The sequence below is a fragment of the Halichoerus grypus genome, chromosome 15 (genome assembly GCF_964656455.1).
Source record: "Halichoerus grypus chromosome 15, mHalGry1.hap1.1, whole genome shotgun sequence".
Classification (NCBI taxonomy): Eukaryota; Metazoa; Chordata; class Mammalia; order Carnivora; family Phocidae; genus Halichoerus; species Halichoerus grypus.
In genome coordinates this window covers 39864701-39886074 of record NC_135726.1, presented here as the reverse complement: position 1 = coordinate 39886074, position 21374 = coordinate 39864701, and the positions used below count along the sequence as shown (strand labels likewise).

General features: G+C 51.0%; 1 protein-coding gene across 12 annotated transcripts; it reads left to right on the top strand.

Annotated features, from left to right (window-relative positions):
- The first annotated feature begins 5249 nt into the window (after positions 1-5249).
- Positions 5250-17245, top strand: C15H19orf12 (chromosome 15 C19orf12 homolog). 12 transcript variants are annotated; one of them, XM_078063561.1, is made up of 7 exons: positions 5660-5864; positions 6671-6927; positions 7032-7345; positions 9869-10038; positions 13416-13668; positions 16517-16546; positions 16825-17245. In XM_078063561.1, exons 3-6 carry the CDS (start codon positions 7290-7292, stop codon positions 16533-16535), a joined length of 498 nt encoding a protein of 165 aa, XP_077919687.1. In that variant the 5' UTR covers positions 5660-5864; positions 6671-6927; positions 7032-7289; the 3' UTR covers positions 16536-16546; positions 16825-17245. The 12 variants fall into 12 exon arrangements, with proteins under 12 accessions (XP_035969339.2, XP_077919687.1, XP_077919685.1 ...); XM_078063559.1 differs by having other exon boundaries at positions 5660-5952; XM_078063566.1 differs by lacking the exon at positions 7032-7345 and having other exon boundaries at positions 5660-5952.
- The last annotated feature ends 4129 nt before the right edge of the window (positions 17246-21374 follow it).

The following is a 21374-nucleotide window of genomic DNA, read 5'->3' as shown; positions in this document are numbered from 1 at the left end:
GAGGCCCTAAGCCCCAGTGTAACTGTCTTTGGGCATGGAACCCATAAGGAGGTAATGAGGGTTCAAGGAGGTCATAAGGTGGGGCCCTGATGTGATAGGATTCGTGTTCTCAGAAGAGACACCAGAGCCTTGGATCCTCCATCCCCACCACAAACACAGAGAAGAGGTCCTAAGTGCCCACTGCAGGATGGCAGGCCTGCAAGCCAGAAGATCTCTGAATGAATCCTGCCTTGCCAGCACCTTGATCTCAGGCTTCCAGGCTCCAGAACTGCAGGAAATTGGTGTTGTTCAAGCCCCCCAGTGTACGGTGACTTGTTACGGCGGTGTGAGCAGACGACAGCACACACGTAGGACACCGCGGTGGCCGGTTAGAGAAACCGTGTGCGTCACACGCTAACAACACACAGACCACAGTGGGGGCCTCAGCCAGTCTGTACTGCAAACAAACAAACAAACAAACGAACGAACAGACACCAAAAAACAAAAAAAACCACCCCACATTCTGCCACTGAACAAAGTCTTGAACACACCAAAGTTTAATACAGAAAACAAAAACAACCAAAGCAGCATTAAAGTAGAAATACTCGGGAGAGAGAATTTCCACCCTATGAGCAATTTGAAATAAAAACTTCAGAATCATAATAGTGACTCTACCATCATTTTCTGTTATAAAATATCTATTATAACCGATATGACAATACAATAAAAGTCCTATTGTTCCAGAAACTGTATTCTAACTGAAATAGGATAATTATAGAAATACCTGCATGAGAATTGCATGTTCAACAGAACCATTGAAAATCATTCTTCTCAGACTGAAAATAAGTCTTCCAGGTACAGAGAACTCTTCAGTGAGATCTCAAATGGAAGACAAGGTGGCTATTTTATTTTTTCAAATCTTTTATAGCAGCGTAACCTTCCAGAGCCCCCTCAGGGCATCTGTAGCTCGTCTCCAAGGGCCCATCCGGATCTGAGTTCCACACTTATTTGGAATACTGAAATCTGACGGTAGATTTTGAAGTAGGGCACCTCTCTATTCTTTCAACAAACAGATTTCAGGGTGAATCTCAGTTCTATCAAGTTCATTTTGTAAATTCTAACTTGGAATCTCTAGCTTTTAGAGCCGCAGACCCCTGGAACATTCTGCAGAGATCCAATCGTGCACTGAAGACATTCTGGTACCGCCACTCCCCCTGCCTTGTAGTTTACAAGGCACTTTCCTCTCTGGTCCTCATCTGTCCTCACAGCCATCCCAGGGTGTTGAGAGCAAGGATTCTTATCCTCATTTCATAGCTGAGGAAATTGGGGACTGTCTGGATTGAAGCAGGGGCAGGGGATTTGTCTGGAAACTGCATTTGCACTGTAAGCATGCTGTTTTTACTTAGTTCGTCTATTTATTTGATGTGGCTTTGGGGAAACTGACAAAAGGAGTAGGACGCCAGAGGGCCTGTCAGCTGTCCCTTGTCACCTGACTACTGACTTCTGATGCTCCATCCCGGTAACTTGACGCTTCCAGGGCAGAGAACCTGGAGGAAATTCACGAAGCAGTGATGGTGGCTGAGGGACCAAGGGAATGTGCAGGGAGGAAATAATAATAATAATAATAATAATAATAATAATAATAATAACGCACCATGGCAAATATGTAGGGGGAGGCGCTAAGTGATGACAAAGGGACAGGAGAACTGTCTACAAATATTTGAAGGATGTAAACACCAAGGAAGAGGATGAATTAATTATTTAGAAGAACAACAATGAAGCCCGGGACAGGCTCATTACCAGTGCCAGAGCCAGCTTGTCCGGCAACAGCCCTTGCAGAACTAAGCTCCTCCAAGACCAAAGGCAGGAGGCTCTGCACACAGTGACTTTGACGCAAGGCACGGGCTGAGCCTGCTAGTTTCCTTGAACCAGCAAGGACCGTGTGCATACTCAACATGCTTATCGTCACAGCTGGTATCTGTTGACTTCCTGGGGTTGAATTGTGTCACCCCGAACAGATATTTGTAGTCCTAACCCCTGGTACTTGTAAATGTGACCTTATTTGAAAATAGAGTCTTTGCAGATGCAATCAAGTTAAGATGAGGTCTGTAGGGTGGGCTTTTATTCCAGTATGACTGGTGTTGGTATAAGCAGAGGGCAACTGGGGCGCAGACACAGGCACACGGGGGGATGCCATGTGATGACAGGTGCAGAGGCGCTTCTGCAAGCCAAGAGCTGCCAAGGATTGCCGGCCACTCCCAGAAGCTAGGAAGAGGCAAGGAATGATTCTCCCCCACAGATTTCAGAGGGAACTTGGGCCTGCCGACTCATTGGACTCGTCTCCAAAACACAGACAATAAAGTCCTCTTTTAAGCCCCCTAATTTGTGGTCCTTTGTTATACGACCCTAGCAAACTAATAGATCCACCTGGTATGGGCCTGGCAGTGCACTGAACATTTCACATCTGAAAGGAATGGCATGCATCCTGGGGAAAAGCCTGGGGGCAGGGGAGACCTCCTCCACCCCCAGGGCTGCGAGGAAGGAAGGGGTTCCTAGGTCCACTCTATGGGGCTGGAACCTCTCCTGACCCCAAACGCTGGCTCTATGGCTGCCTTGGGGCAAATGACTGGCTGCAAGTCTGGATCCAGATCCCTGGGAACCCCTAAGCACGAGACTATGGTGCCTCCTTAGAGGTAATTTAAAATACAAACAACACTGACCATAAGATTTTAGCTTTCAAAATGACACTAAGTTTACTCATACTTTAATTAAGAGGTCGCAGGGGTTTATGTGTGTGTACCCTGTTTGTGGGATCATCCAGCCCTGGGTCTGGGTGGGATTATCCTGAAAAAGCCATATAAGTTAGGAGCTGGCTAACTGGAACTCTGGAAAAGGTGGGGGGGGGGGGACAAGGCACTGGCCTCAGAGGGCCGCATGGCCCCCGGGCTGCACTCCTTCACATCCAGCCTCTGCCCTCTACCCCAGCCCGGACGCATTCTAGGTGGACCTTGCACCTTGCATTTTCCTCAAGCCTGGAGAGGCTTTCTGGGGACCCTGTTTCTCTTTGTCCTTTGATTCGGGATCTCTGACCCTTAGGCCGAGAGATGCTCCTCCCTCCCCTCAGCAGGCGCAGGAGAGAGCCCAGGGAACTTGGGAAGCCCAAGGTGCTAAATTAATGTTTGGTGAATGTACGGGCCAAAGTCCACACCGCTGGTTCTGTGAACAGAGCCTCGCATGCTGGGGGATTCTTGGACCCCCAGCATCGTGGATTGTGGATGGTGGATTGTGGAAGTGGGAGTGGAATCCGATTTCCTGCCTCTCTGGGCACATGAGGCTCACATTTGGGACTCTGGAGACGTTTTTCATTTTCACACCCTATGATATAAACAAGAGTAATCTAGATCCCTACATATTACCTCCTTTAGTCTTCAGAATAACCCTATGAGATGGCACTATTATTGTTGTCATTTCCCAAATGAGGGAACTGAGGCATAGAGAAGTTGCATGACTTTCCCGAGGTCACCCAGCCAGATCTAAGGACGGTAAGCATCATGACAGCCCTGTCTGGATGCTGGGCCAGTGCATAGTCACCATGATGGGGGCCCCACTGTGCACCTGTCATTCACAGAAGCCGCTCTGCGGGAGGCCTGGGTGTCACTAGGAGACTGTGGTACATTGATGGGCTTCCGTGTGTGCAACCATTTTATGACTCATTCATATCAGAACGAAGGTCCCAGGTTGCTGACAGGTGCAAAGTTGGCTGGACTTCCTACAGCTCACCTTCTCTGGAGGGCCCCGACTTTGCAGTTTCTTTTCCTTCCAGCATCTTTCCTGCCTACCAGTGCTCCCCTCCCCACCTCTGGGGGAGTCAGCAGCCCAATTCTTTAAGGAGCCGCCAGAGGGAGCTGCCCACAGAGAAACGGGAGAATCTCCCCCAGGCCTGAGCCTGGAGATGGTTGAGCTGTTCTTAGCCTCAGTGAACTTTCACTGCTGAAAGTCACCCAAACTCAAGCAAAAGCTCCTATTCAGAAATGAAGGGGTTATTTCACTGTGCCCAGGGAACCCTGGTTAATGCTTGAGGCCCTTTCTCACAATGACAGGAGGTAAACGGAAGTAACAAAATGAAGATAGTTAGAGTCCAAAGTTTCAGTTCTGTAAGATAAATAAATGCTGGGAATCTACACAGCATACTGACCATAGCTAATAATATTGTATTGTACACTAAATGTATACTAAAGAGAGTAACTCTTATGTTACGTGTTCTTACCACAGGCACACACACTTACACAGGTGATAATAATAAAAAGGACAGGAAGAAACTTCTTGAGTGATGGATACATTTACGGTATAGATTGTGATGATGGTCTCACAGGTGTATACTTATCCCCAGACTCATCGAGTTGTATACATTAAATATGTACAGCTTTTTTAAGTCAGCAAATATATATATATATTTTAAAAACCACCTTATTGGGGCATGTATATACTATAGTATATATATATGTGTGTATGTATGTGTGTGTATATTTATGTGTGTGTATATAGATGTGTGTATGTATGTGTGCATATATATGGTGTGTGTATGTGTGTGTGTGTGTATACTTACACACTCCCAAAATACTTTCCCATTCAGAAGAGGAAAAAGAAGAAAAAGAAACAGAATGACCCTGGCAGTGCGAGAGGCCCATCCTCTGGGTGTGTACAGCATCCGGGAAAGCCCGGCAGAGTGCTGGTTACAGCGAGGGTTTGAGCCAGGTGGACCCAGGTTAGAGTCTGGACCCTGACACTCCGTACCTGGGTGGCCTTGGGCAGACCCACGTCTCCGCACCTCACTTCTGCTCTCTGTAATATGGCATTGGTAACCGCGCCTGGGTGGGAGGACAGCGGTCAGGATTAAGTGGGCTAGTCCATGGAAAGCCCCCAGAGCTTTTGTCACATTTGAGATGGATCAAGGCCAGCCCGTGTGTGTATGGGGTTGGGGGTCTTCTCCATACTCCCTTTAAATTACTCCCTGCACCGACCCCCCCTCCACCTCTGCCCCCTCCCAAGATGCTCCCCAACCTCAGCTTTGTCCTGCAAGCTGGACTCCCCCTGCCCTTGGGACCCTAGGAGTAAAGCCAGCGCTTAGCCTTTCAAACCCCACCCCCAGGGGCCCCTGGTGCCGGCCCCAGGCGGGCGGGGGGGGTGGGGGCGGCAGCCTATGTTGGATTTTGGCCCATACGCTCAGGAGACCTTGGGCTTCCAGGGCTCGCTGGGCTCTCTTCCACGCCCACTGAAGGGAAGGAGGAGGCTCTGTAGGCCCGAGGGTCAGAGATCCTGAATCAAGGGCCAAAGGCCTCTCCCAGCTTCAAGAAAGCGCGAGGGAAGCCCCGGTAAAACGCGCGCGGGCCGCGGTAGAGGGCTGGCGCCGGGGGGAACGAGCACAGCCCGAGCGCCACGGGGACCTCAGCCGGCCCGTCACTCCCAGGCCCAGGCCCGGCCGGAGGAGGAGGGGCACCGCCTGCGCCCTCGGGCTCCTCGGCGAGCCCGGGCCGGCTGGCGACGCAAGCGCGGCGCGGCGCCCGGTGAGTGGGGACCGGAAGGCCCCCCGCGCGGGCGGGCCGGAAAGCGGCGGGGGGTGGGGCCTGCGCGCTGGGGCGGCCGCGGGGCGCGGAGACCCTGGCGGGGCGGGGCGGGGGCCGCAGGAGCGCGGGCCTGGGTCTCCGCGGGGCGGGGGCGCGTCCCCGCGGGTGAAGGGCTCGGCGCGCCGGGGCCGCGCGGGGGAGGCGGGGCGCCCAGGGCGCGGTGCGCGAGGCCTGCGGGCTGCGAGCCGGCCCCACGTCGCTGGGCTATTCGTTTGCCACATGAAGACACTGAGGCACGGAGAGGCTGACGTCACGCCAGAAGTAAGCGACAGCGGCCCAGCTGGGGTTAGAACCTGGGCAGCCGGACTCAGGGCCCTGGCACCCAGCGGTGCGCCCTGCAGTGACCCAGGTGTGTGTATGACCGCCCCAGTTACGCACGTGTATGGGCCATCCTCAGTAACCCGGGGGTGTGCGTCACCCTCCTCTGTGTCCCAGGTGCGTGGGGGGGGGGGGGCGGCAGGGGTTATATATGCAGGACAGAGTCCTAGGATACCCGGTGAGTCAGCAGCCCTGGCCTCGCCCTGCGGGGAAAGTTTAGAGATGATCAGGAATGGATGTGAAGGATCTCGGAGGGGACAGTTCCTTTGGTGGGGACTGGTAGCTTCTTTAGCCTTTAAAAGAGGAAGCAGGGAGACTTTGAGAGGTTGCAGAGTGACCTGTGTATGGGCCCAGAGTCAGGTAAGGGCGCCCTGCCAGGGTCTATGGCAGAGAGAAGGCAGTAGGTGCTTAGCTTTGGCCTCTGTGGCTACGGGAAGGTGGTCCAGGGGGCTTGCTCTTTGGATTTTTCAAGAAGAGTCAGAAATCAGATGTATGTGAAATCTGGTTTTCAAATACTGGCAACACTTCAGTCATTAAAAGTCTGTGGGCTAATCTGACAGTGCTGGTGGGGTCCACCTGTGACCTTTGCACCAGGGCCTACAGAGACAAGGTTTACAAGGGCCAGGCCACACAGTGGAATTTTATAAATTCCAACAGAGAAGTAGAAAGTACTGAAGATGGCAGGTGAGCAAGATCATTCTGACTCCTTAAGAGGCTCCGCTTTTCTAATTTTTTTTTTTTTTAAACAGGGTGCCTGGAGGTCTGTGCTAGCTCTGAACCCTTCCTCTCCCTGCTCTCTCGCAATCTGGTCCATCGCAGAGAGCCGGGCTGCAGTCTCAGGGATGGGCTCCTCTCCCACCTTCCCCAGAACCTTGCTGTCATCAGCAGACCAGCCCGGTGCTTGCAGGAAAGCAGGGCTTCAAATGGGTATTTGCCTTCCCTGTGGCTGGCAGATGGCTTTCTGTGACCAGAGCCTGTGTTGTGGACAAATCTGATTCTGAAATAGGTGTGATATGGGGAGGGAAGGCCCCATTCCCACCCTCAGGTCTGTCCCCATCAGAGTATTCTTCCTCCCTCCTCCCTCCTTACTGGCTTCCTTGTTGCTTACAGACAAAGGCAAGCTTGGAGCGGGAAGAGGAACAGGACTGGCTTTCTTCCTCAATCTGGCAAGCCCAGAGAGGTCAGGAGGCTGGGCTTTTTAGCAGGGAGTCAGGAGATGGGGTGACAAACCTTCCTTCCACAAGAGTCTATTGATGCTCTAACGTCTAAAATGATTCTCACAGGGAAATTAAACCAGCTTTGTCTTGGATTGAGGCAGCCACAGTGTTACCTCTTCCTGTGGTGCGGAGCTGCTGACCCCCGCCGGTGATGGGCCACGTCCTCCCCTGCCCTCCCACACACCGGGACACCTGCTGGCCCTCCAGGTGGGCAGAGCCCTGGGCTCCTGCCTTGTCCTGGTCTGCCTGGGCTGAGTGGAGGTTGGGAGTAGCCCTTGCACGATGATGCCTTATTAGCCCCTGTGGGTTTATAAGAAGTCATTCAGAGCAGGTGGGAAGCTAGGTTTTTGATGGATACTCTAGTATGAAGTGGCTGTTTCCTGCCTCCTTTCCATGCATTTTCTTGCTGTGCAGAAAGTGTTTCCAGAGTGCGGGTCCATAATCCTGCAGAAACCCTATTTAGGAGTGGTGTCTGGGCAGAGTTCCCCGGCCAGGAAGCCAGCCTTGCAGACCATGCTTGGGGTCTTCACATGCCTGGAAATGGGAAGCTCACTGCAGCCTCCAGAGGGGCCTTCCCAGGACCGAGCTTCGTCTCCCTTTTTCCCGGCATAACTGACAGATGTAAAGCTGGATATAAACCAGATATAAACTATGCGACGATTAGATGTTTTACAGGAGGAATATTAGGTTTTTGAGCTAAGGTTTTACCTTAGGTTTTACCATGGTATTAATTCCTTTGGGTATCAGTATTTAAAATAAATTAGTTTTTGAAATAAAACTCATTTTGTTTACATAGCTTCACAGGACCGTGGCTGTGAATCAAGTCACACCCTCCATCCCCTCGTTTCTCAGTGACTTCTGCCATGTACAGTTCCTGTGCTGTTCTAATGCTGTTTTATTATTGTGACCTGTGTGTGTGGACAAGTCATGACCCTCATGTGGGCTCTCATCCACGGTGGAGGAGGCGGCAGGGACTCCATCTACAAGGGGTTGCCGGTAGTGAGCAAAGGGGCAGGAAGCTCGGAGGTGTATTGGCAGGTCCAGGACACATGGAGCCAGAGCGGGGGCAGGCACACCTGACTTCTTCTCCAGTCCCTTGAGCACCCCTGTGGGCCTGCCCCCCCATTGCCTCTACACCCCACTTGGTCAAACAGACACATTTGGGGATGCTTGTTTGCACTTTCTGAACTCGAGGACTAAGTAGCCGATGTCAGATGTCTGGGTCATGCTCTCTTAGAGTCTTGCTGTCCAAAGTGGGCTTAGAGACCAGCTGGAGGCTTGTTCCAAATGCAGAATCTCAGCCCACACATAACATATAACAAGGTCGGGAGTGATTCTGTGCACTTATGGAGAATCGCTGAGCTCAGAACATTGCAGGGGCCAGAGCACAGGACACTTCTTACCTCTCCTGGGATGGCAGAGAAGTTCTGAACACTGACTGTGGTGATCCAGCAGACCCACAGACTCATTCTAGGGGCTCAAAATTCTCTCCCAGGATTGGGAGGATGATTTTACATGAGGGGCTGGTTCTGGATTAACCTTGGGTCAAAAAAGAGATATAACCTAGAGTTATTGAGCAACAGGGTGTGCCCCAAACTTTGTCAAGTTCCTATAGGGACTGCTTGCATAAAAAGGGGAGTGATGGAAAGGAAGTGCCCTTCGAGCCTTGGGTCCAGGTGAAGCCAGAAGGAGAAGCACCAGCTCGTGGCCACTTTGATTTTACTTCTGGGCCCCGCCAGGTGGCCCGTCAGTGTTGTGGGTCCCCATTCCCACGGACCCTGGGGCAGAACCCACCCTGTCCTTGCCCTGCCTACCTGCCAGTTTCCCACCAGTGTGGCAAACAGTTTCCTCACCGCAGAGAATTGTTCTAAGGTCATTATTCCAAAAGTCCATCTGTCTGTCTCTCCAAACATATGCAAACCCCTGGAATTCTTTGGTTTATTTCATTCTCTGGTTGTTTCATCTTACTGGTCATCCTTAGGGTCATCCTGTCCCTGCCTTTAATATCCCCAATGCAGAACTGGATGGGCTTTAGGAGTGGTGGCTTGTAGAAAAGCCAGTGGTGTATCTCAGTAACAGAATATTCATTTAGAGCCATCATGTCTGAGGGCCGCAGTGTTCCAGACTCACACCAGGTACTTTGCATCCATTCTACTCAGACCTTTCCAGAATCCAGCTTGTAGGTGGCTTATATCCCTTTTACTGGTGAGGAATCTGACGCTCTGCTCAGGGTCCCAGGGCCGGCGGGTGTGGTCACGGAGTCCAGTACTTTCCCCTTCTCTGGCTTGGCAGGAGCTCTGTTGCCCTGTCACACGACAGAGGACTGGAGGCTGGGACTTTCTGCCCTCGGCCAGGCTCTGTGCCCTGGGGATGCCTGAGACAGCAGGAAGGCCGCTGACGCAAGAGAGGGCACGCTCGCCTCACTTGTGATGATCCGCTGCAGCTTGCGGCTGGGCTTGCTCCGTAATCTGTCATAAATCAGAAGTTAAGCAGAGGGCGAGGAAGACCCTTCATCCATTCTGCTGATTCTGTTTGCTTGTTAGCTAAATGCCACCCGGCTTCGTCTGTGACCAGGAACCTCTCACACGGCTGGGTGCTCCCTGTTCCGGCTACGGCAGAGCTCCTGTGCTCTCCATGAGGACTCGTCCTTGAAACTCTCGCAAGAGTAACATTTGTGTGCAAATGCTCTGATGCTCATTAAAACTCTCCCTTTGAAATGCTTCCTTTGAGGCTCGCCAAGATGCCCTTCGTGGTGGAAGACATCATGAAGCTGCTGTGCTCCATCTCTGGGGAGAGGAAAATGAAGGCGGCCGTCAAGCACTCTGGGAAGGGCGCCCTGGTCACAGGGGCTGTGGCCTTCATGGGTGGTCTGGTCGGAGGCCCACCCGGACTAGCTGTTGGTAAGTCAAGCGCCTCACAGGGACAGCCAGCCTTGGGGGTGTTGTTGAAAAGGCCTTTGAAACCGCAGAGACCTCATAGAAATCTCTGTCATGTGGGAGATGTTTGTTGAGTTGAGGTTGCTTCTGTGACTGGATCTTTGTGTCCCTAATTCATCCTGTTGAAAACACAAGCTTCGGAGTGTGAGGGTCTCAGAAATGCAGGGCATTCTTGCAAATGGCGTCTGTGTCAGCAGCCCTGGAGGGTGCCTCTCCCCTCAGGGATGTGTCCTAGCGTCTGAGGATGCCAGGGTGTCCTGGGTCCCTTGGATGGTCTCCTTGCCCCGTCCCCATTACATGTCCCTGCAGAAGGGAACCAGGGAGGAAGCTGTATTTGCTGAGCACCTCCTAGGAGCAGATGCCGTCTGGCCATTTTACATGAGCTCATTCAGAGAGACTCCCCATTCTGACAGCAAACAGTCTAATGCAGAAAAAGCAACAAATATCCTAGAGGGGTCCCATCCCTGCCCCCCCGCTTTTCCTACCTGCTTCTCCTTGAGAGCCAGTTTCTGGCAATGAATGGAGGTTTGGCTGATTTTCCCATCATTCCTTGGAACTAGGATGGGGTTGCTTCCTTGGGCTTAGGAGCAGGAAGGATTCCCGCGTGGCCTGAACCGTGGGCCAGGGCGGCATCAGAGAGCAGGCTGCTGTGTGGGCCTGACTTGAGGGGGGATTGGATCACACCTCCCGTGAGGTGCCTCAGATGGACCCTGCAGCACGGGAGCGGCAGAGGCCTGGACTGCCGCGTTGGGCTCAGCGGACGCATCGCTGAATGCCTGCTGTGAGCCGGGCAGCCTGTGCTGGGGACGAGGGAGAGCTCACGGTACGGCGTGCAGTCCTCCCACGAGTACAGGCTGGAGAGGTGACTGCTGTCTGGCCAGGCTGGCTTCTGTCTCTGGCCCCTGGCATGGCTTCCTGCCCTGTTCTGCCCTTCTGTGGCAGGGCTGGCATTCAGGGACATTTCATGACGCCGAGATCACGCTGGGGAGTAAATCAGAGTGTGGGTGGCCCCAGACCTTCCACCCGTACATTTCCCTTTCCAGCCTGTGAATTAGTGAGTCCGGACTTCAGCTTCTCACCATCCAAGAAGCAGCCAGTGAGGGAGGAGACACGGCCATTGCCTCCTTCCTCAGTGACATTCAGTATCTTTGCCCCCCGCCCCCATCTGATGTGCTCAGGGGAGGGCTTGCTGGGATCATTCATCATGTGGCTGTTCCCAGGTGCCGTGGTGGGAGCATATATCTTATTCGGATGGTGTCAAAGCTGGTAGAGAACAGGATGTCTGCCAGGAGAACCCGGGGGATTCGCTACTTGCAGCCCCTAGTCGTGGGCGGGAGCATCATTTTACCCAGAAAACCAAGGAAATTTCCCTTCTCCAAAGAGTTAGTAATTTGCTGGTCGATATTCCTGGCGACTTTTTGCATTAAGTGCTGCTCTAAATCAAATATTGATGTTCTCATAAAGGTTTAGTGCAGATGAGTGCAGCTCTTGTTGGTTCTAAGCGCTTCACGGGTGTCACAGGGAAAAGTTCAGTAAAACTTGTAAATGACTGGTTTTCCCTCCCCGAATCCTCCCTTCTTTTGGAGCAGAGGGGAAGGCTGTCCAGAGGTAGGGTTCAGCCTCCAGGGCCCGATGCTGGCTGGGGCTCAGCCCCAGGGGAGCTGGGTGCTTCCAGATGCCTCCACATTTGGCTTCCTGAGAGGGTTGCAGGTTTTACTGCCTGTTGGCGGGGTCCAGCCCACAACCGGCTTCTCTCTGGCCCGGGCTGTATTCTCTCGGAGAAACCTTTTATTTTGGAATAGTAGTAGAATTACAGACAAGTTGGCAAGACCGCGCAGAGAACTCCCATATATCCCTCACCAGCTTCCGTTCCCCCAACGTTACCATCTTGTGTTACCATGGTGCACTTGGCAAAAGTAAGAAATCAACACTGATGCATCACTATTAACGGATCTCCAGACTTTATTTGTACTTTGCCAGTTTTTGCATTAAGATCTTTTCCTGTCCCAGAATCCAGCTCAAGATATCACAGTGCATTTAATTCTCAGGTCTCCTTAGTCTCCGCAGGTCTGTGACAGTTGCTCAGACTGCTGCTTTCATGGCCTGGGTAGTTTTGAGGAGGACCGGGCAGGTATTTGTAGAATGCCTCCCTGTTTGGGTCGGCCTGAGGGCTTTCTGCTGCTTAGCCCGGGGTTACGGACCTTTGGAAAGCATAGTGCTGACGGAGGTGGGGCGCCTGTCTCATAGCTCCATTTCAGGGACCTGTGACATCCACAGGCCTCCCTGGCAATGTCCACCTTGATCACCTGGTTGAGGTGGTATTTGCCAGGTTTGTCCACTGTGAAGTTAGTGTCTCTCCTTTCCATGCTGTGCTCTTTCAGAGAGAGTCACTGTGTCGAGCTGGGCTGCATCTATTAATATCTGATCATCGATATTTAAAAATCATGGGACTTTTTCAGGATACCCATCTGGCATTCTGTGTGGTAGCAATGGGCTGGCGAGGGGTAGCCACCGCCCTTTAGGCAGGGACCCAGCTCTCCGTCACCCACAGGCTCACTCAGCCCTATTCCTTCCTCTCAGCTACCTGCCTGGCCCCTGAAGGCACCTGAGTTTGAGACCCCTGCCCCAAGGCACCTTCCTGTAGCAGACCTGCATCCCACCTGATCAGATAGAACTTTCCGTTGACATATAAGGGCTTTTAGTCCCAACATCATGAACCTTAGATTTGATCATAAATTTATACTTAAAAATAATGGTTATGCCCTTTTGGGGTCACAGGAAGAGAAATAGTTGAATAAGTTATATTTGATAGCTATCATCATACAACTCTGGAGGGCTGGCATGAAAAACAGTTGCTTCCAGAGTAAAGGTCTCCTTCTCTGTCCCCAGGGTCCTTTAACCATGGGATTTCCCTGGAAATTTCCAAAGTTCAGGGGCAAAGAGCATATTATAGAGAAAACTCAGCCTCCGCACTGAGATTCTCCTTGAAAAAGCACTTGCTTCTCAGCTCTCTCCTTTACGATGAGAGAGAGTTTTGTGGGAAGCAGGAAACCTGCAGGCCCTGGAGAAGTTTATTGTTAGCAGAGCTGTGAGGTGGGAGATGCTTCGTGCTGCATCTGTGAGTGCACAGCTTGGGGAAGGGCACTTTGGGGTGTCAATTATCTGAGCCAAATGGACCGAAGACCCCATAAACCCTTGCCCCCCACACCGTGGGGTGGAGCGGGCATGAAGGCGAGCCTGTTCTGGCCCGCGCGTGAATGTGCCCACTCGTCATGCGGGCCGATGTGCTCTTAGCAAGAGCACTGACTGAACTAACTAATTGAACCTTCCTTGTTTTCTAGGGGGGGCTGTCGGGGGTCTACTAGGTGCATGGATGACAAGCGGACAATTTAAGCCGATTCCTCAGATCATAATGGAGCTGCCGCCCGCTGAGCAGCAGAAGCTCTTTAATGAAGCCACCGCCATCCTCAGGCACCTGGACTGGACGGACGCCGTGCAGCTGACCACGCTGGTCATGGGCAGCGAGGCCCTGAAGCAGCAGCTGCTGGCCATGCTGGTGAACTACGTCACCAAGGAGCTCCGGGCCGAAATTCAGTATGATGACTAGGTCGCTCCTCCTGGGAAGTGCGGGTCTCATTTAGAGGATTCGCGGGACTCACAGGAGGGGACAGGGGAGTTGGGGAGGCCGCACATCATCAGTGTGTTACCTTAAATGGAGTGAAATCTGCTGGAGAGGCTACTACTATGCTGTATCATGTTCTGGAAATTATTTATGAAGACGCTGTGTTTTGTGACAACCCTTTCACTGGGAGGCTGGTAGAAAGCGAAGCCCTGCCTGCCCCAGACGTGGGTGACAGCTTCCTGAATCCACTGTCACTCATATGGGAGCATAGCAGGAGGCCCTCGTGTTCCGTCTCCTCGCCTGTGAAGATGAGCCCTGTCCGAAGCACCGGTTACAGGACTGGTTCCTTCCCTGGGGCCCAGGGTCTCAGGACCTGAGAGCTGGCCCGTGCTGGAATTCACGTTTCCCTCCTGTGCCCCTTCCCTGACCAGTGACTCTGAGTGGCCCCACACAGGGTCAGTCGCCTGTTGAGCGGAGCCACAAACATCCAGGCCCCCAGCCCTTCTCTACGCAGCACACCTGGGCTCTCACCCTCCCAGGGGCTTCCTCTCCCCATTGGACAAGTTGTGGTACTTCTTGAGTTTTGCTTTTAAAATTAAATACTTCCAGCCAAGAGTATTGCTTTTTCTGACGTGGTAGGATCTAAGCAATCTGTCCACCCTGAATTTCCCCTAATACCATATTCACTTTGCTTTCAGAACCGTTACTTGACTAGGTGTCATCAAATTGCAGTAAATGTTTTCTCAACAGGGTTTTTCTCACAGATTTTGTGTAAAAGCATCTCTAACACCCAGGGTCGTACACGCAGAGCACAAGGGAAGGTTCTGGATTTGTGGCTTTAAAGAATGACAGACGCCTCCCAAGTCCAGTGCCTGAGACCTAACTGTCCGGGTTTTCCTGCTTTGGCTCCTCTGTGCTTCCAGTTTGCGCACACTGCCCGAGCCTCCGCAGGCCCCCGGGCCCTGGGCCAGGGCAGCAGCTTGGGGCTCTCTCTAACGGGGCAACAGCACAGGCCGCCCTGGGGGTATGGAAGGAGGCACTCCTGCGGAGGAGACTTGGTATTCTGACATCTGTGTGTGTAAGGAAAACTTCAGGATGAATTAGAACCCATGCTGATTTAGGCCAGGGGAGGGACTTCAGTGGACATCAGGGCAGGACCTCTGAACTAGGACCCCGTGTCCCCTGGGTCTGGGACAGTTGGGCCCAACACACAAGCAGTGAATGGGTGAGGCTTCCCCCACCTCCCCAATCACTTTCTTTGAGAACTCACGGACATGGGATCCTAGTTCAGAGGTCCTGCCTTGATGTCCACTGAAGCCCCTCCCCTGGCCTGCCTGCCTTTATTCCTGGGAAAAACCCTGACCCAACTCCTGACCAGTGTCCGGTCAGACGGAGCAGGCCTTGCTGAGTGAAGTCAGCCTGGACTAGCTGGGTTCTGGGGTCACTGTGATGGGCGATGGGCCCGAGAGGGCAGGCCAGACCTCAAGTCCTGTCTCCCCCAGGAGGTGAAAGCACTTTGCTGGCTTTTCCCTCAGGCTCTCCTCTCGGCTCCTGTGATTTTAGGATTCTTATTTCTGTGTCTCCTTGGCAAAAATTTTCATTTATTTATTTTTTAATAGATAATTCCAGCCTGGTACTTAGAAGACTTAGAAGACTCTAGACAGTACAATGGAAAAGCAAGGCTTCCTCCACCATGAACTCCTGCCCCAGGCCCCCCCCCCAGAGGCAGCCACTGTACCAGTTTCTTGTGCATTCCTTACATCAGTTTTTAAATAGTCTTTGAAAACCATTCACTTCCTTTTATTTGTCAGTGTTTATGGATGAAAGCTTAGAAGAATCCAGCAAAGGATAATGAAATCGCTACAAATTTTACCACCCAGAAAATCACTCTTAATACATTTGATACATTTCTTGCAAACCTTTTTTAATGCTATGTATGCACATTTCCAAAATATTTCCATTCTTACTGTTTAGACCTCTTTGATGCTTTTACCAATTAACATTAAATAACATTTGTGTTTAATTTAAAATTCCTTGTAAATATGTGTATATATATGTATATATGTGTAAATATGTGTAATCATACTTAGCCTTATCCCTGGTGTGGTTTTCATTGCCCCAGTGAACAGTTTGTGTTAACATTCTGTTCATATTTTAGACTATGACAGATAGTATTTTGGATAGATACCTCAAAGTGAAATTGCTGGATTAAAATGTATGCAATATTTTTTAAGGTTTTATATTCAGTCAAAATTCCTTCTAGACAGTAAGTGTCAATATCACTCTCCCTGCAACAGTGTTTGGGGGTACACATCTCACTGCATCCTCACCAAGAAATAGGATGATAGTGTCTTAAACCTTTGTTGATTTGATGGGTGATTACCAACATCTTGTGTTGATTAATTTTTCTTTGCTAGTGGGGGTGACAAGGCTGGGTCACCTCCTGGTAGCCATCTTTCCCGGTGGTGTTGAAAGCCCCCCGGGCCCCCGTGGCTGATTCCCAGCAGAGGGTGAGGGGGCCCTGGCCTGAGCAGAGGGCTAGCTGTGGCCTGGCCCCCTGTGGCTGGCAGGGCGGTGGCTGGCTGGGCAGTGGCAGCGGGGTGGCCAGGAAACAGCAGGGGGCTGCCAGCAGGGCAAGGGGGCAAGCTGAGGAGGAAGCGTTGGTGGGGAGACCCAATAATTATAAAAAGAAACCATCTGTTCTGGGCCGGTTATTAAACTGCTTTGGGTGTTGACATGACAGCGCCAAGCAAGATTTTTCACAGGCAGATGGTGTATTTTTAGCTAGAATGAACTTTTTTATTTTTCTGTTTTTTTCAGATGTCTGGCTTGGAAGTAAACACGACTGGGGTGTGTTGCAATGCGGGGTTTGTCAGGGCAGGGGCTCCAGGTTTGGAAGGAAGTGATACTCCCCCCATTAGTTATTGAGAGGTGCCATCTAGTGGGCAAGTAGGCGCATCCTCTCTCTTTTTCCTCCCTGCCTTCCTGGGTCACCTGCCAGGCCAGGATGTGGCTCCACCAGAAAGCCCTTTTATGAGTTCCCCAGAGGACAGGGACTGGGGTCTTCCTGAGGTTTTAATAAGCCATGAACAGATCATCAGCCATGTCTCCTGCAACCTTTTTTACAGATAAACCAGAATGTGTCTCAATCCTGAACAATCAACATACGGCAATTAAGAAATGCCAGGATTCGTCTACACCACACAGGGAAGGGGGACCGTCTGATGTGTTTTCTGTTTGTTGGAGGAGATAAATGGCTTCTTGGACCACTGTGATAACAGTGGGTCAGGAGGTGAAGCTCGGGCCTGGCCTGCTGACTTGCAGCCTTGGGAGGCTGTGGGTACCCCAAATGCTGACAAGCAGAGGGAGCCGAAAAGTGTTTCTCTAAACTATCGAGATGGTGGCTGTTTCTTTAATTTGTGTGAGTTTTAAGGGAAGGACTTTACTCGGTTTCATCTGCAATTAAGCAAATGCCGGGATAATACCCAGGCAGTATCTGTTACCTAACAATTAATTGGTAAAAATAAACAAAAATGCTCAAACACGTAACCAGTAGGGGCATAGGAAGACAACACGCACACGGAGCACACGCACGCACACACGGAGCACGCACGCGCACACAGAGCCCCGGAGATCGTACGTGGTGATATCGTCCGCTGGGAGGGTGATTTGAAGAAAAAAAGCCACAGGAACCATGAGATTGTAAATACTTTGCAGCCAGCACTTTTCACTTCAGGGAAGACATTACAAGAAAATAATTCAAATGGAAGGAAGATGAGGATACTCCTAGCACTGCGGTTTACGGCAGCAGGAGAGAAGGGAGCCCGCCCAGTGCTGAGCAACAGGGACAGAGTCAAACGGCCTTTGTGGGCAATGTCATAGCCACTTTTGATAAGTAGCCAACGGGGATGGGTGTATGAAATTCAGTAGAACTGCTCCACACACATTATTTACCGTACAGCAACCTCACACGTACGTGCATGCGAGGGGGTATAATAAAGAGAAAGACCAGTTGTCACAGGTGCTGGTGACCTACGGGCTTCCCGGGCAGCGAGATCGTGGCTCAGAGGAAGCAGTGCAGGCAGCCGAGAATCTCCAGGTGTGGGCATCTTGTGCCTGCGGCGAGTCCAGTGTTGAAAAATGTGCATTATTTACGTGTGCCTAAACCAAACGAGAACGAGCCTGGTCCCCAGCTCCCTGGGGCTGCCTCCCAGGGACTGTCCAAGGCCGCCTGCGCTGGGCTCCGGGCTGTGTCCTCACGAGGCTGTGTCCTCACGAGCCTGCCCCGGGGCCCCTACCTCCTCTGAGGCATGGCCCCGCTGTAACACGCACTTGGAGGCTCATCCCCAGGTGGCGGCACAGACGTCCACGGACCGCGGCAGGAGGGCCTGCCATGCTGGGGGCTGTTTTGGATGTGGAGTCCTCCCTCTAGCATCTCTCCAACAGAATCCCAACGAGCCACAAATGTCAGCCACATATATAACTTTCGATTTTCTAATAACCACATTTTTAAAAATAAGAAACAGATGAAATTCATTTAATAATATAATTTAACCCAATATCCCAACATGTTATCATTTCAGCATGTAGTTGATATAAACGGTTATTGAGATATTTTCCTTTTTTAAAAATATTAAGTTTTGAACCTGGTTTTACACTTGCGGCACATCTCCATTCTGACTAGCCACGTGTCAATCCGCGTGTGGCCCGTGGCTACCATCTCAGACCTCATAACTCTGTAAGATACATGATAAAAAATGTAAAGATGGAAGATTTTTCTTTTCCACGTGGGTTGCCAGTGATGCGGACATGTCCCTGTAAGGGCCCGGAACCACTTTCTGTCCCTTCTCTGTTGTGAAGTTCAGCATCTGGGATTCTTGGAGGTCAAGAGCAGCTTGGATGGTGTTGTGGACTGGATTCTGTGTGCCCCAAACTCATATGCTGAAGCCCTAACCCCCAGTGTGATGGCATTTAGGGGTGGGGCCTTTGGGAGGTGATGAGGTTAGATGAGGCCAAGGTGGGGACCCCCAAGAAGGGATTAATGCCCTTATAAGAAGAAATACCAGAGACCTCGCTCACTATCTCTCTGCCTTGTGAGGACAGAGTGGGAGGACAGCTCTCTGCAAGCCAGAGCTCCCATCAGAACCCAACGCTGCTGGCAACCTCTTCTGGGGCTCCCAGCCTCCAGACTGTGAGCAATAAATGTCCATTGTTAAGTACAAGTCCATTGTTAGTTAAGTACCCAGTCTTTGGTACTTTGTTGTTGGCAGCCCAAGCCCCTGAGACAGATGGGGCACTGGGAGAGTTGAGAACTTACTGGTGACTCCCTCCCCACCCTCTCTAATTAGATTTAGGGGCAATGGCATTGTCTCCCTGTCTTGAGAGGACCAGCTGGCCTCTGCATGGCTAAAGACCTCCTCCTTGGAATGACCCTGACCATCATCAGGAGAGGGCTGTTTGCCGCAGCCACTAAGAACTGGCCTTGTCCTTCTGCCCCAGCACAGACGGCCCTCAGAGGCCTTGGAGCCCTCCACTCTCCCCTCTGCACCTATTTCAGTTTGTCATCACTAAGCTCAGAGGGGGCTGCAATGTTGCTGGCAAGTATCCTGCATTTTCCCAGCCCACTTCCACTCCCGCTAACCTCTTCCTCCAGCTCCCCACCCTCATCCTCTGCTTCTCTGCAGTGCTGACTTGGTGCCTGTGTCACTGGGGAAAGGAGAGAAAGGTCACTGCGGACATCTGTGCCCATCTCTCCTCCTGGTACTACGCACTGACCTTGATCCTGACTTGTGCCAGCCCCTGCACTGGGCACCCCTCCCCCTCTGGAGGCCACTGCTCCAGTCATTCTCCTCCTTCCCCGTCATCACCAGTCCCAGCTCTGTGCAGCGTGTGACCCGGCAGCACGCACACTTGCGTCTTTTCTCCCATAGTAAAAAACAAGAAAAATTTCAACAAGTTATCGGGATAATTCCATGGGGAGTAATTGTCTTTTCAACAGATGGTTCTGGGACAGGTGTATAACCACATGCAAAAAAGTGAAGTTGGACAACCCCCTATCTTAAATCATATAAAAAAATAACTCAAAATAGATCATTTCTTAGATGAAAACAAGGGAATAACTCTTTATGACCTTGTATGAAGCAATGTTTCTTAGATATGACATAAAAACACAAATGACCCAAAAAATAGATAAATGGGACTTCATCAAGATTAAAAACTTTTGTGCTTCGAAGGACACCATCAAGAAAGTGGGAAAAAAAAGGCAGGATGGGAGAAAATTACAAATCAGGTATCTGATGAGGGACTAGTATCAGAATATATAAAGAACTCTCACAGCTCAACAATAAAGAGACAATCCAGTTCAAAAATGGGCAAAGGATTTGCATAGATATTTCTCCAAAAATGATATTCAGATGGCCAATAAGCACATGAGAAGGTGCTCAACATCATTAGTCATCAAAACCACAATGAGATACCACTCTCCCCTACTCTGATGGCTAAAATAAAAAAGGCAATGACAAGTGTTGATGAGGCTGGGAAGAAGTTGGAACCCTTATACGTTGCTTGTGGGAACTTAAAATGGTGCAGTTTGGCAGTTCCTCAAAATATTAAGCATAGAGTTACCATAAGACCGAGTAATTGCAGTCCTAGGTATATGCCTCAGAGAACTGAAAACATATCCAAACAAAACCCTGTATATGAATGTCCATTAGCAGCATGTTTTGTAACAGCCAAAAAGTGTTCACAACCTAGATGTCCATCATCTGATGAATGGATAAAGAAGATGTGGTCTATACATTGTATATAACATGCAAGGGGATATTATTCAGCAAAAAAAAAAAAACCAAAGGAATTATATATGGATACCTGCTACAACATGGATGAACTTGGAAAGATGCTAAGTGGAAGAAGCCAGTCACAAAGGACCACATATTGCATGATTCCACTTGCATGAAATGTCAGAATAGGCAAACCAATAGAGACTGAAGGCAGATGGGTGGTCGTCAGGGGCTGGGAGAGGGGAGAACGGGCAGTGAGCTCTCATGGGTGTGGGGTTTCTCTCTGGGGTAGTGAAAATCCCCTGGAATTAGATAGTGGGATGGGTGCACAATCTTATGAATACACTAGCAAAAGTGAATGGCAAACTTAAAAGGGCGGACGGATTTTATGGGATAAGAATTATATCCCAATAAAGCTGTTTAAAAAGCCATTCTTCCAGGGGCGCCTGGGTGGCTCAGTGGATTAAGCCTTTGCATTTGGCTCAGGTCATGATCCCAAGGTCCTGGGATTGAGCCCAGTGGTGGCTCCCAGCTCAGTGGGGAGCCTGCTTCTCCTTCTGCCCCTCCACCCCTTCTCTTGCTCTGTCTCTCTTGCACTCTTTCTCAAATAAATAAAATCTTTTAAAAAAGAAAAGCAACTTTTCCATCTCTAGCCACTGGTCATTTCTCTCTTGCCCTTTGCAGTGAAATTCCTCAAATGACTTCGCCAGTTTGGCTCCCATTCTCTGGTGCTTTCTGGCAGGCCCCTGCTCCCACCACCCCACTAAATGGTCTCCGATGACGGTGGTCACCTTGTAGGCGACCACTGCACATGACGTCCACGTTACTGAACACGGGCTGGTTCTCAGTCCTCCTGCCGCCCAACCACCCTCTGGGCAGCATCTGGCAGGCTTCTCCCT